This window comes from Diabrotica virgifera, chromosome 1, assembly GCF_917563875.1.
Source record: "Diabrotica virgifera virgifera chromosome 1, PGI_DIABVI_V3a".
Taxonomy (NCBI): Eukaryota; Metazoa; Arthropoda; class Insecta; order Coleoptera; family Chrysomelidae; genus Diabrotica; species Diabrotica virgifera.
In genome coordinates this window covers 203771843-203786678 of record NC_065443.1, presented here as the reverse complement: position 1 = coordinate 203786678, position 14836 = coordinate 203771843, and the positions used below count along the sequence as shown (strand labels likewise).

Here is a 14836-nt window from a genome sequence, read left to right as displayed (position 1 = left end):
CGTTGAGTCCCTCGTGGACCCCTGGGGGTCCACCTGGACCACTTTGGGAACCACTGACTTAAAGTATGGAGAAGCAGGCCTACGTTCTCTCCGATGAGACTCCAAGAGTCGAAAATCGTCGATTCAGAGGGCTGGACTGCTCTCCGTATTTTAAGTGAAAAATAAGATTGTTTTGCCTTCGCATTGCAACTGAATAAAAATGGAATTTTTATTTTATTTTTATTTTATTTTCAATGATTTTAATTCAAGTTTAATTGTATAAAGACAATATTTTTGGAACTAGCATGTGGAGAAATCATTATGTTATTGAACATAGTGATATTTTTTAGAAAACAGGTGTTAGAAGTAAGAATCAACTATATTTTGTTTTCTTTTTTAAAACTTTTAAGACATCAAGGCTGCATAAGACCAACCAATAATCTGAATTTTAAACAGAAATATATTTACAACTGTTTTTTTTAGTCTTTAGTTTTTACTCGTTTGAAACGAGCTTCTTGTGGCTGAAATAAAAAAAGAGTATTCACGTCATGGCAGGGTACAGTTTACTAAGTAAATTTAAGCATCTGAGACAATTAAGATATGTAACAGCTCTGAATCTTCCATATCGTCAGTATACTGCGAAAACCAGGTAAATGACAAATTTTAAAATACTGAGTTAAGTATACCAAAATTCTCAGCTTTTTACGCTCTACATACAGGTAAAACCCAGTAAATGGTACGACTTACCAGTCAGCAGATAATTTGTGTGATTAACAAATAAGTTACACATAACCAACTTTTCATTGTCAAGTAAAACATTATATCGCTACTTACTTCCACAAAATTAAAGTTCTGTTTCATGTAAAACCAAGTAAGCGCACATTATATTATTTTGCCGGACAACAATATATTTCTACTGCTGTATACCATATTCAGTAAAAACGTGATAAATGTCTTTAATACATTTTACATGATAGATAGATAGATTTATTTAACTACTTTACAAAAAAAAATTGTTTGTAGCAAGTCAAAATTACAAAGTCAAAATAAGGAATATAAAAATTACAAGGTATATAAAATCACAAGGTATATAAAACAGAAATATAAAACACAACTTATAAATATGTATCACAAACAAGAATATAGATTAACAAAAAATATTTTGTGTCACGGTAAGCATTTCAGTAGATGTTCTGCAATGAGTCATATATTCTTCCGAGCAATAAAAGCAATGTTTCAACAGATACCTTTTTATTACTTTTTTGAAACTGTTACAGCTTAGCTGTTTAATATCTTTTGGTAAAATATTGTAGTAGTTATAATTAAGACAATTTTTATCTGAAAGACGCAATCTAGAGCGATTTGTTCGTAAATAGTGAGAGTATCGCGTATTGTGAACGTGAACATCAGACTGCTTTGTTAAATGGGACCTTTTTCTGTGAATTTCAGTCAGAACTTGATATATCAACAGAGTAGGTAGCGGCATAATTTTTAATTTGATGAAGAGAGGTCGGCAATGTTCCAGATAACTAACCCCTGCTAAAATCCGGATAGCTTTCTTTTGCATCCTGAAAATTTGAAGAGCATTTGTTGAATTGCCCCATAAGATTAATCCATAGCTTAGGTGTGAGTGAAATAAAGAAAAATATGTCACCTTCAATGTCTCAAAGTTGACAACCCTTGCTAGTTGACGAATAAGAAACAATGAACTAGACAGCTTCGCCTTTACTTGTGAAATATGAGCCGACCAGTTCAATCGATTGTCTATGGTTATTCCTAATAGTTTAGCAGTGTCTTTGTCATCTGGATCGCCATGTAAACCACTTGCAGATATAATCAAGTCCTGCGTTTTTTCAGTATTGAGTTTTAGTTTGTTCGCAGCAAACCATGTGCTAGATTTATCAGAGACTTCCTCGTAAGCCATTTTTAAATCCTCATTTTTATTACCTGATATTATGTATGTCGTATCATCCGCAAATTGTACTGATTTGTACGGAGATATGAAATGAGGCAAATCGTTGACATATATAATGAATAAAAGAGGTCCCAAGACCGAACCTTGTGGGACTCCATGTTTTACGGGTCGAAAATCGGAGAGATAACCTTTAGACACTACAGCCTGGTGTCTACCACATAGGTACGAAGAGATAAGCTTAAGAGGGATACCTCTGATTCCATAATAGTTTAATTTGTGGAGCAAAATGTCATGTGAAACGCAGTCAAAAGCCTTCGACAAATCGCAGAGAGAAATTGCTATGCGATTGCCACGTTCAAGCCCCTCAATCACCTCGCTCACAATATTATATACCGCGTTTGTAGTAGAACGAGCACTTCTGAATCCATATTGCGAGTTGCTAAAATAACTTTTAGACTCAAAATAAGAATATAATTGTTGTTTGATCACCTTTTCAATCACTTTCCCGAATGTAGAAACAATGCTTATGGGTCTGTAATTGTCAGCTTTCGAGGAATCACCTTTTTTATAGATAGGTAGTACCTTTGAGTACTTTAGTGCTTCTGGAAATACTCCAGTTGATAAAATTAAGTTAATAAGATGAGTGAAAGGTGTTAAAACTATTTGGTAAGTTTCTTTTAAAATTTTGCTATTAATTTCGTGAACGTCCTTACAATTGGAATTATTAAGAGATTTAATTATTTGAGAGATCTCATCTTCCACAACGGGTCGGAAACAAAAGGACTTACTCGGGGAAGGATAGTTTCTGTAACTGAAGAGGATATCGTTATTAATAGTGGGAAGGGATGTAATTATATTCTCTGCGATTGTAATAAAAAATTGATTTATTTCGTCTGGAGATAGATCTGGTTGTACCGAACTGGATCTTGTATTGCCTCTTTCGAAGTTTAATATTTTCCAGCAGTCTCTAGGTTTATTATTGGAGTTAGTAATAAAACCAGAGTAAGCCGACTTTTTAGCATTTTGTAACTGCCGATTATATTCATATTTTTGTTGTTTATATAGTTTGAAAATATCGGGATCCTTAGTGACATCTGCAATGTGTTTAATGAGAGAAAGATTAGATCTGTAAGACCTTAATTCGTCATTAAACCATTGCACGGGTGTTATTTTAGCAGTTTGTCGTACTTTTTTTAATGGAAAAAACTTTAATATTAAGTTGTTATAAGTTTCAGTTAAAAAGAACATCAAGACATCGGGATCGTTATTGGTGTCATAGAAAAAGTCCATCTTTGTACTAGCTAGTGCATATTTAAGCTTCTGCAAACCAGAAGAAGTAATAGACCGTTGAAGTGATTGATTAGTGTCAACAACTTTAAGATCAGAATCAATAGATATAAATTGTGCTCGATGGTCAGAGAAACAAGGTTCAAATACGCCCACCCTGTAGATATTTTCAGAAAAGTTAGTCATAATGTTATCGATGCAACTACTGGATTGAGATGTGATTCTAGTATAATCGTTTATCGTTATTTCTAGACCAAAAGACATTAACAGATTTTGAATATCATAAGAAGAGTCAGATTTAATTTTAAAATTTATATTAAAATCCCCAAGTATAATCAGTTTGTCTGCTTTGTTAAGTAAGAATGCTATAACATTCTCAAAATTCACCAAGAACAAGTCACAGTCACCATTACCTGATCTGTATACAGTTAAAACATTGGTTCTCATTGAAGGTATATAAATTGCACAAAACTCTGAAGTTTGCTCTACGTTATATTCATTTAGATTAAGAGAAGAATACATAAGATTTTCTTTTACATAAATTGCAACGCCACCTTGCTTCTTTTCAACCCTACAGAAAAAGTTAGCTAGTGAAAAGCCGGAGATGTTAATTAATTTTAGATTTTCTTCAGTTTGCCAGTGCTCTGAAAAACATATGACGTCATAGAACTTTTTATCCGCAAGAAAAGCATTGATCATATCGACTTTATTTGATATACACTGTAAATTGACATGAAACATGCTTACCGTGCCTTGTTGAATTAGGTTATTTTGAAAATTTGATGGAGGGTTAACGGTCGTTTCTTCATCCTTCATTTTATTTGAGTATGTGTTGGACGCTTCATAAAAAACCTGCTTACATAAGAGCCTACGGGCCATAGTTTTGGGTCCATCGCTAAACCAAAATGTTGTTCAAAAATTGAGACTTTAAAGGATGAATATATGTTGGGATGCTTAGCCGTTAAGGACGTACATATCACTTCTGGAAAGTGTTTTTCTAACATCTTCTTAAGATTATCTGCCGTTGTATGCTGGTTTACCCTAGTAACATGAAGATGACTAAATTTTGGGACGCCACTGATTTCAGAGTTTTCATTATTGCCAATAACAATAGGTCCATTCCTTCTTTTATACCTAACAGTTTTCCATTCTTGCCCATTATTATTTGGAACTGGAACCGAATTTTTACTCTCAGTATTTATCAAATTCTCATCGTTTGTTAAATTAATGATATCTGAACATTTTGCCTCCGTTTGTATTCTTAAAATATCAGCTGATAATTGTTTATTATTTTCGATTAAGGAAACAACTTGTCTATTTTTATTGGTACTATTTTTAAATAGAGTTTTTGTTGGGGAACTCCTTTCTTTATCAACAACTAGACTTTCATTTACAGCAACATTTTTTGCGGGTGTAGTGTTTTCGTTTTTTGGATATATTTTACTGCTAGACTGTTTCGGTCGTTCAAAATTTGGGTCTCTGTTTGAATGGTTGATTGAATTCGTATTTTGTTTTGTAGATGGCGACTGATCAGCTATTTGCATATATTTAAATAAATCTAGTTGTTCCTTCAATAAATTTATCGTAATTTGTTGATTTGATATTATTGTTTCATTCTGATTAATAATTTTCTTTAAGTACCTTATTTCAGTTTGTCTCGGATCCTCATCGTCAGCCTCACTATCCAAGGTTTTGTTTGGTGGATCACTTAACCTCACACTCTCCTCACAGCATATAACTGTCTCATCATCGATATATTTGATCGATTTTAGTTGCTTCAGGCAGCCACTATGGGATAACGTTCCACAATTCGCACATAATAGACCACTTTGTGCAACTTTATAACACTTTTTACAACACTTAACTTCCGAGTCGTAAACACGACCGTTCTTCTGAGGCGCCATGTTTTGAATTGCCATGTATATTTTATTAAAATTTCTCATTCATATCGACTGGTAAAATCAATAGTATCGACTATGTTTCTTTGAATGGTCCAGGGGTACAATGTATGTGATAAGTTTTTTTAAGACACTTTGTATATCAGCGTCGTTAATGCAAAATGTTGTAAGAGAAATTGATATTCTATGTTGTTATGAAGATACGGGCAAAAGAGGCCAAATAAAAAGCATATACTGCCAAATAAAAAAAGCAATGAAAACCGAAAAATTGTGAAGGCTCATATTGAGTCCTTTCCAACCATGGTCCCACATTATATTCGCCAAAGTTCGAAGCGTAGATATTTGGACAAAAATTTGAGTGTCAGGAAAATGTATCAACTTTATATAAATGATTGTCAGCTGAAGAAACCGGAAAGTATTAGCTATATTACATACCGAAGAATATTTTCTAACGACTATAATTTAAGCTTTTTTGTCCTAAATAGGATCAATGTTTAGTTTATAATATGATATTTAATAGCCCTATCATATTATGATATGGCTAATCCAACTAAGAAACCGGATTTAGAAAACAGTTACACAACATCAGAAAAAAAAAGAAGTATGGAATCTCGAAAAACGAAATGATAAGAAAAGTTCTCATCAACAACGGAATTTTGTTTCAATCACTTTCGATATACAGGCTATACTACAGATTCCAGATTAACTGGACAATTCATAATATTCTTCCCGAAAATTATGGGTCTACAATTTGTGTGCAAATGAAACCGCATTGCCAAATGTAGCTTACTGTTTTGCCTGGTCAGAAATTAGCGGTAGACGAGGAAGTTCTGAAATAGAAAGCATTATACTCAACTACTTACCAAAATGTGTCCCAGAATATGTAAGCAAGTGAAATAAGTGTATTTTCTTATACCTGCAGAGGACAGTATCGTAACATAAATTTTTAGAGTCGGGACATTCTTGTATGGAAGTTGACTCTATATACATAGCAGCATCTAAACCGCTGGAAATCAGGTATCTCTATGGTATGCCATATTACTTGTCTGTTTTTTTCAAAATGCAAGGGAAACTAACAATGTCAAGGTCAGTGATAAAAAAATATGTATGTATAGAACCATACAAGTGTAAAGATTTTAAATAGGTACTACGACTTTTATGATTTAAAAAAATTGTCACACACTCTAATTAAAAACCGAACAAAAGACCAAAACGGCGAAAAAATAATGTGGTTAAAGATAAAAAGATGAAATTCGTGAACGAAGAGACAAACAGAATCCACTTCAATTATGACGCGTCACCAAGCTTCATTTCCTTATTGATACTACACGGCAGTCAACAAGAAAAAAGCAAGCTGAGTTACGATAAAAACTTAAGCAACTTTATGATAAAACTTCGCCAACTAGCATAGCAAAAAACAGAGATTTGTTACGGCTATTAGATAAGGGAGTGATACCGGAGGAATATAACAGGTGGTATCGTATTTTACGATGCCAATGGCATCTTGTCAGATCCTGCTTTCAGTGACTAATCTGACGAGTAATACGCATAGTAATATTATTTTCTTGTGTCTATAACACGTTCAAAATAAATTTGTTTTTTCTATAAAACTGCCTATCATTTATGTAAATAATATCCATATAACTACAAACAGCTCTGAATAAAATCTTCAGGGAAAACCAGTTAAATGTTATAATTATCGACTAATCCCTTAAAAACGTTGTTGTTTTTTATATTTATTATAAATGTGATATTTTAAGGGTAACTGATTAATTTAGGTTTACAGGTAAAACCAGGTAAGTGACTGCATCTCCATCTTAAATTTAGGTTTAATCAGCTAGGTGTCTTAACTTTTTCAAACTAATGATAGAATATCATTTCTGATATATGCATCTTTCACTAGAATACCGAATATCAAACACAAGTTGTCCTCTTAATTCAAAATAAAACACTAAACTTTAAAAACGTTTTTTCTCGGTTTCGGTATTTCGGCATATACCTGGTTTTCGCAGTATACCGACGATATAACTAATTGGTTGACAGTTCTCCTTCGATTTTAAATATGAATATTATTCTACGTTAACTTTTCTTACTTGCATGTGTCGGATATGTCTACCCTTATACAAATAAAGAACAAATGATAATTTTTCTGGTATTGAAAAGGTAAAACTTATCCGTTATGGTAAATGATGACTAAAGACATTGCAGACTAAAATAAATCAATGATCTTAACCTAACCCAACCTTTATTAAAATCATAAAATATCAGCAAATGGAAATTGGCGTGGTGTTTTTTTTTAAACAGTGACTAATAATATGGGAAGTGTGTTATGAGCAGTGGACGTTCATTGGTGTGGGTATAGTTAAAAAATGATGGGAGGTTTAATGCAAATAATGGAGCAACCTATGGTGAATGGTCGACGTTCGATGCTATCATCGACGTTTATCATGACTTTATGTATACCTAGTATATCAGTGAAGTTACCACTAGACAAGAAAAAACAGAATAGGATTATGAAAGAAGACAAAGAAAAAACTTGTTGGAAAAGAAGACTTACAACTGATACAGAATTGAAACAAATGACAGATGAAAAAAAAAAGAAGATATATCCAATGGAACACGAAACAAAAATGGAGGATGAAGGCTTAACAGATATTGCCGGCATCTGTGTGGGTGTAATTTGTGATATAAGAGTAGGAGTGGTGGAGACTCAAAAGATATCCTAATCTTATACTGAAAGATAATAAGATATGTTTAATTATTATTTTATCACAGCTCAAATTATGAGCGATAACATAATCAAATTGTAAGACTGACCACCACTGGATGGACTCACTAAGACCATCGAGTGACCGCTGCTTTGTCTTTGTTGGCGATCATCATGGCAACTTTGACTTTGTTTACATCTGCTTGAAACAGAACTGCGGTCTTAATCTTAAACGAAGTTCTTAGGTTATGGTACCAGGAAATACGTGATCTTCCTGTCCCTCTCATTGTATGTCCATATTACTCTATTTTTTTGTCCTTATGAGCAGTTCACGTTTTTCCTTCATCTTGCGAAGAAGTTAAAAATTCGTCACTGGATTAACCCATGAGATCCACAGTTGTTTGGAGCATTTTGGCATGGGAGCAGATTGGTCCCATTCGCTAATTGCATTAGTACCCAGAAATATGCTGCATATCAGAAAAAAGAGGCCCCCTATAAAATTTACAAAAAAATATATTTTTTTATACACTTCCCGGCACAAAATTCCGCCACTAAAAATTTTTGAATAAGTTTGACAATTTATAACTTTATTATTTTCACTCCGATTTTCAAGATTTTTGCATCAGTTTGTAGGTACATGTATTGACATCGTTTGTTATTATTCCGGTAACAAAATTTTTTTGATTAGATGACATTATACGGGGGTGAATGAAGGAGTTGTATTTTCTCCATACTTTAAAAAATTCTGTAGAAAAATTGAAGGGCTTGAATAAGATGTGTTATCCTTGCCTGGGGAATAGCCCGATAATGGCTACCAGTGTCAATCTTAACTGTACCAAATTTTCTGGAGGCCTAAGAGGATGGCGAATAGCCATTTTCAATTTATCCCATAAATGCTCGATATGATTGAGATCTGGACTGCATGCGGATCATTCCAATCTTATCAATCGAACCTATATTTAAGATATTATTCATGTTTATGAGTCAACCAGTGTTTTTATTTACAAAAAATTGTGCAGTTTTGACAAGAAAAGAGATATTCCGATAATTCAAAAAACGAAATCTTAGGCATGCCTCCGAGTTAATACAAAAGGACTATGCAGCAAAAAAAGCTCTTCAATTTTTTGACAGAATTTTTTAAAGTTGCGAGAAAATTCAACGCTTCTATTCACCTCCGTTTAATACCATCTAAGTAAAAATTGTCTATTACCAGAATAATAACAAACGATGTCAATACATGTACCTAAAAACTGATGCAAGAATCTTGAAAATCGAAATAAAATTTAAAAAGTTACAAATTGTCTAATGTCATTTATGACGCGCAATAGACTCGAAAGGAAATAATGCGTATATTTTTTGTGCATTTTTTAAAGTATGCATAATATAAGTAGATAAAAAATCAAATTTTGACTATTCAAGATTTAACTACATTGAACAATTACGTTTATATTGTTCTGCAGCTATTTTCTTGTGGTATTTTAATATTATTTACTAATTAAATCTTTATATTTTGCCGTTTAACGGGAATTTGGTCTAGAGTTAACTGAAAAAATTGAAAAACAAAATATAGTTATATGTAAATAGAAAGAGAAGAAGACTATAACAATTACGATGTAATCTTTCAGTAATGTTTCTTATGCAGAGTGATATGATTCAAAATTTGTTTTCTGTCAGAAATTTTTACATTGGATTTAAATCTAAAGTACAATCTGTTTTCTTGTTGTCATTACCTTATCTTCTTTAATTAAATAATGAGATCAGTACAACTAGAAATATGACCTATTATTGAGAACAAGGTGAAAATATTTAAAGCAAAAGCCGAGGAATCTGAATTGGCTAAAAATAAAGATATGTATAAAGATATTTTTCCCATTTTTACGCAGCTGAAACGTGGACTCTCAAATAAATAGGTAGAAGTAAGATCGAAGATTTCGTAATTTGGGCCTGCAGAATAATAGGGAACTTGCATAAAATTTAAATTCGAAAAAAATGTTATAAATCACAACAGAACATAATTTAAAACATGTATCAAAGATAAAAAAGTTGTGCTCCGTTTGGCCCCTAAAGACGATTCTAAATTTAAATTATTTTAGCTAGCCCAAAACGGGCCGTGACGTCATATGATTATATGTTTACATTCTGCACCAACAAAGTAAATAAAATTGTGTATAATTTTAAATTAGACATTATAAACGTCAGTAGAAAATACGTTTAATCCTCTGAACTCGTTTAAATCCATAAAAAACTTATACTTTTAGAAAATGGCACTAAACAACACTTATTGTGTTTTCTTTTATTTTCCATAGTAAACCTTCTTTCCTTGCCTGCAAAAACTGTATCAAACTCCAATCTCAACAAACTGGTATATATTACAATGACATAGTATACATGTCACTATAATATAAATATCATTAGGGTATAAATATTTTTCCCTTATTCCGCGACGATGAGCTGGCCAAATACCCAAGTAGGTGGAGGCCAATAAACTAAAAAGAAGAAATGAATACACCTAAATATAACCATAAAGTTAAACTATGTGACGTCACGGGTCGTTTGAACTATTTTAAAATACAGAACACTTTATACTTGTACTTCTAAGTTATTATGAGTTTTTGAAGTGTGAAATTTTGGAAATCTCATTTTTAAACAAAACTGAACAATATTATATAATAAAAAATGTGCAAGTTCCCTATTCTTTGAGTTCCTGGACATAACACAGAACCAACTTATTAATTCTTCTTTACCAAAGCCATCAAATTAAATAAAAAAAAACTTATTAATTCTGGGAGAGCTTGATATAAAAGACAGCTTCAAATTAAAAAGGATTGGTTAAAACTCAATCAAAGCATATCCAGACGTTGTCATATATTTGATCATATTTCATTGATTGGGGGTGTTGACATCAAATTGAAACACTCGTATAAATAACTAAAATGAAGGGACAAAAAACAATATACATTTAATATACATACATATATTATGTCTAAAAAGACATACATATTTAACGCCTACAGGTAGTTATTAATAAAGTAATATAATGCAATAGTTAGTGAATCTAGTCAGTGAAGCAAGTTCTTGGAAAGACTTTCGAAATTAAAATTTCAAAGACAAAGTGGATGGCAGTTGGAAAGATTAATGTGGATCAAGGTCTGTTTGCTCTTAATGGAGAGGAGATAGAACGTGTTAACCGTTTTAAATACCCTGGCAGATGTTTGAATGTAAATTGTGACCTGATAAAGAGATAATAACCAAGATCAAGAAATGTCACGTAAGGTTTTTATGACCTGAAAACCAGTTTTATGTAACAGAAACCTTTCCAGGCATATTCGCAAAAAATGTCCTGAAATGTTATGTGTGCGCTATCCTCTTATCGAGTTGTGAGATATGGACATTAAAAACCACAATGCTTAACAAATTAGAAGCTTTCGAATAGTTGTTTTATCAACAGATCCTAAAAATATGATGGGTTCCGCACACTTCCAATGAAGGTGTTCCTAAAATGATGAATTCAGAACGTCTGTTCATAAACATCTTAAAGAGTAGAAAAACATAATACAAGCAAAACTGGAGGGAAAAAGGTGGATTGGTCGAAAGAAACTTTCATTGCTGCGTAATATTAGACAATGGTGTAATTATTTAGCGCAGCAACCGATAGAGAAAGGTTTCAGAAAATTGTAAACATGATGATGGCCCACGTCTGAATACAAACACGGCACCTAAAGATGAAGAAGAAGTTAGGGATTAGTATGGATAGTCACTAAACAAAACAAAAACTAAATTTATGCTCTTAACATAATATGACAGGAACACCGAAAATATATAAATAAACAAACAACTTATTGCAAGGGTAAGAAAGTTCAATTATTCAGAAGTTATTTTGATAATAATGTTGAAAAATCGTCTGTTCTCACGAAAAAAAAACATCGGAATTAAAAAAAAAATTAATCACTAAATGTTTCGTACATTATAATTTTCATAAGTGCATAAATCGCTCTATCTGGGATGTATCAAGAGAGGAGACAAATATTTAAACTTATGTCAGAAAAATAAGCTGAAAAGACATTTCTGGTTAAAAAATATATGCGAACGCTTCAACGCCATCAATAGACATGTGTTTACAACAATCAAAGACAAATTATCTTTTAGACACCAGGTCTTGATTTGTTTTCTATTTCGTCTACACTTTTTTCTTCATGTAATATTCAGTAACGTTTTGAAAAAAAAATCTGTTTCCATTATTATATTTTTATCACTCTGTATAAATATCTGGTGTCAAAGTAGTAGTAACTGAATAATACGCAAAGGAGTGTGTAAAGTGTACAAAGTTTCAATATCTTTCTATTATTGTATTTTTGTAATGGCAAGACCAAACAAAGTCAATTGATGTATTTTATATATTATTGTGATTTTGATTTTTATGTACATACTGTATTTGTAATTAGGCATAATTTTTAAATAAACATTCCAATTGATGTTGTTAGTTCTGTTTATTATACATAATATTTATTAAAATACATAAGTTGTTGATTTTTCACTCTTTTAGAATGTTCGCGCCATCCATCTTAGGAACCTCGCATGTTCTTTGATAAGAAATTCATGAGCCTCAGGATTATTAAGACTTTAATTTAACTACTTTTCGAATAATAACGCCAACAAAAAGTTAATAAGCTACTGTAAGTAAATAAACAGTTCATACAGTCTATAAATCTAATATACTCCGGTCAACTTACACATCCGAGGGTACAAAAATTACCATCCAGCTGAAAATTGGCAGGATTGTTCAAAGTACCATCATAAATGAATTCTAAAAAGTCCTCATAAATCCGACCCGAGCTAAAAAATTTACGCGGGGTCAAAGGTCACCAAATATAGTTTTTAGTGATTTTCGGCGAAACAGTAAGTTTTATCATAAAATTAGTTCTAACAAAAAATGTAGATTAGATAATTATCTATAAAAAATGTCTTATTACTTTTTTTCCTAATAGCCACCGTTTTTGAGATACAACGATTCAAAAAGTTGTAATCGTCATAATATGCGCACACGTTTCTGCACCGCCTTTGAAGTAGTGCACTTAGCGCGTTTTTAACGTGGTTTCCCCAGTAGGCCTATTCCACGGATCTGTTATGATTCTGTTTAATTTGAAGCTATTGAATAATTGGTATTGGCAAGGGTTAAAAATGATAAAAGTTATAAAAAACGGTATAAATTAAAAAAAGGGAAATTCATCCGACTGGTTCATAATTTTCTAATACTTCTGCTTCCTCTTCTCCTTGTTCTTATTCTTCACCTTCTAGTTCTTCTTCTTGTTCTTCTTCTTCTTGTTCATCCTGGGTTCAAGTAAATTACCCCAATAATGACACATCGCATGGCTCCTCGATAGAATCAAATGAATCCTCAATTGTTGGTGATTTAACATTGGAGCACGACCGGTTTTGACAATTAGTGCATGCTACCGAATAAAACAGTCCAACTTTTTTGCAACCACATTTAGCGCAACATCCCTTTTTACAGTTGCAAAAAATTGTGTTCAGGAGTTTTTCCGGCGCAGGTGGGGGTAAAGTTTGAATTGGTTCTAATGAACTGCCGACTAATTTCCATCCCCTGTCTTTTGGATCTAGCTGATAACCAAGCCACACTTGAACTTGGTAATATACTCGAAAAAGATGTTGATAAGCAGCTGCTGAGGTTGGAGGAAGACAAGATAATTGCACTTGTTTTTTATTTCGAGTATTTTTAAAGAAACATGCATATCGAAACTTATCTAAGCACGTAGTTTTTTTAGGCGCTCCATACATAGAGAGAAGAAAGCTAATTCCGTTGGAAATAACTTCTTGTGGAGTTGAATTAATTTTTTTAAAAACTTCAGAACATTTAAGTAAAATTCTGTTTAACACGTACATATATTCACTCCGGAGTAGTACTTAAGACTCATTAATACCTCGAGGATGTCATCTACCTGAAGGATTTCGCCACCCAGGAAGATAACGGTGTAATTTGCATAATAGTAAACAAACTAAATTTGCATAAAGTTTATTGTATATTGAAATGTTTATTAGTACCTACTTAGCAATAAACATTTTGCCTAGAAAGTTGGCTTTCATTATTATGTTCAAACCCTTCTGAGCAAAGAATAGGTAGGGTGATTAAATTAGCCGACGTACCTATAGAACGTGTTTATTTCGACAAAACCCATCTTTACAAATTGAATAAGACGCATAAGTAAGAAGAATTATTATAAGTTATTACTTTGTCATATCAATTTACTATTTTTGTTGGGAATTAGACATACGATTGAAACAATAATTCTTATTGCTTTCGCGTTATATTCACTTTGTAACGATTTTTTTGTTGGTACTGTAATATAATACAGCTTTTACACATTGCACCCCTCGGTAGACCGCAAGCTGTATAGTAGAAACATTATCTTATAATATCTTATATTATTATGTGTAATATAAGTTAAGTTGACCGATAGAATATTATGTTTACTTGTATTACAGCTTCAGTGATGTACAGTGAGTGATCATGTTATTAGAGCCACCTCAGAAAATTTTACTTTTGCTTAATAATGGTATGTAAGTTTTTTCTTTATACGGTCCCCGTTGCCTTTGTAACTTTAGAAATGGATGACATCAGGGCCGGCGATAACGGGCCTCCTAGGGATGCACTACAGGCGGGCGCCCCTATTTGGGGGGCGCCAAATTGAGCTTTTTTCTGCTGGTGCTATACAAAATACTAATTTAAAAGAAACCGAAGGGCGCCTATGCTACTTTTGCAGGCGGGCGCCTTATACCCTAGCGCCGGTACTGGATGACATGTTTCTGTTGGAGTGATTAGTATTGAATATTGAAAGCTTTTATTTCTGCTATTTTCTTTGGTGAGTTGTCTTTGGATTTCCCATGATGTTCTGGTACCAATAGTGTAACGAACGCGCAATTTTTACTAAATTCATAAAATATAGTATAGGACTGTCAGAATATCACTAGAGAGCAATGGACACTCACAAAGTTTATTATAACTCTAAACACCAAGAATACAAAATAATAGGC

At 32.6% G+C, this 14836-nt stretch overlaps 1 protein-coding gene across 1 annotated transcript; it reads right to left on the bottom strand.

The window, feature by feature from the left end:
- Positions 1–458: 458 nt before the first annotated feature.
- LOC126892749 (uncharacterized) lies at positions 459–5085 on the bottom strand. Its single transcript, XM_050662420.1, has 3 exons — positions 4823–5085; positions 2477–4076; positions 459–500 (listed from the first exon to the last, which is right to left on the bottom strand). Exons 1-3 carry the CDS (start codon positions 5083–5085, stop codon positions 459–461), a joined length of 1905 nt encoding a protein of 634 aa, XP_050518377.1.
- Positions 5086–14836: the final 9751 nt, after the last annotated feature.

Excerpts from the sequence above, each read along its gene's own strand:
- LOC126892749 (XM_050662420.1), bottom strand. The coding sequence starts at position 5,085 with ATGGCGCCTCAGAAGAACGGTCGTGTTTACGACTCGGAAGTTAAGTGT. Across the intron at positions 4,077-4,822 it reads CCGAGACAAACTGAAATAAG|CGATGGACCCAAAACTATGG; the intron begins GTACTTAAAGAA and ends ATTTTGGTTTAG. Across the intron at positions 501-2,476 it reads AAGCACTAAAGTACTCAAAG|CCACAAGAAGCTCGTTTCAA; the intron begins GTACTACCTATC and ends TTTTTATTTCAG.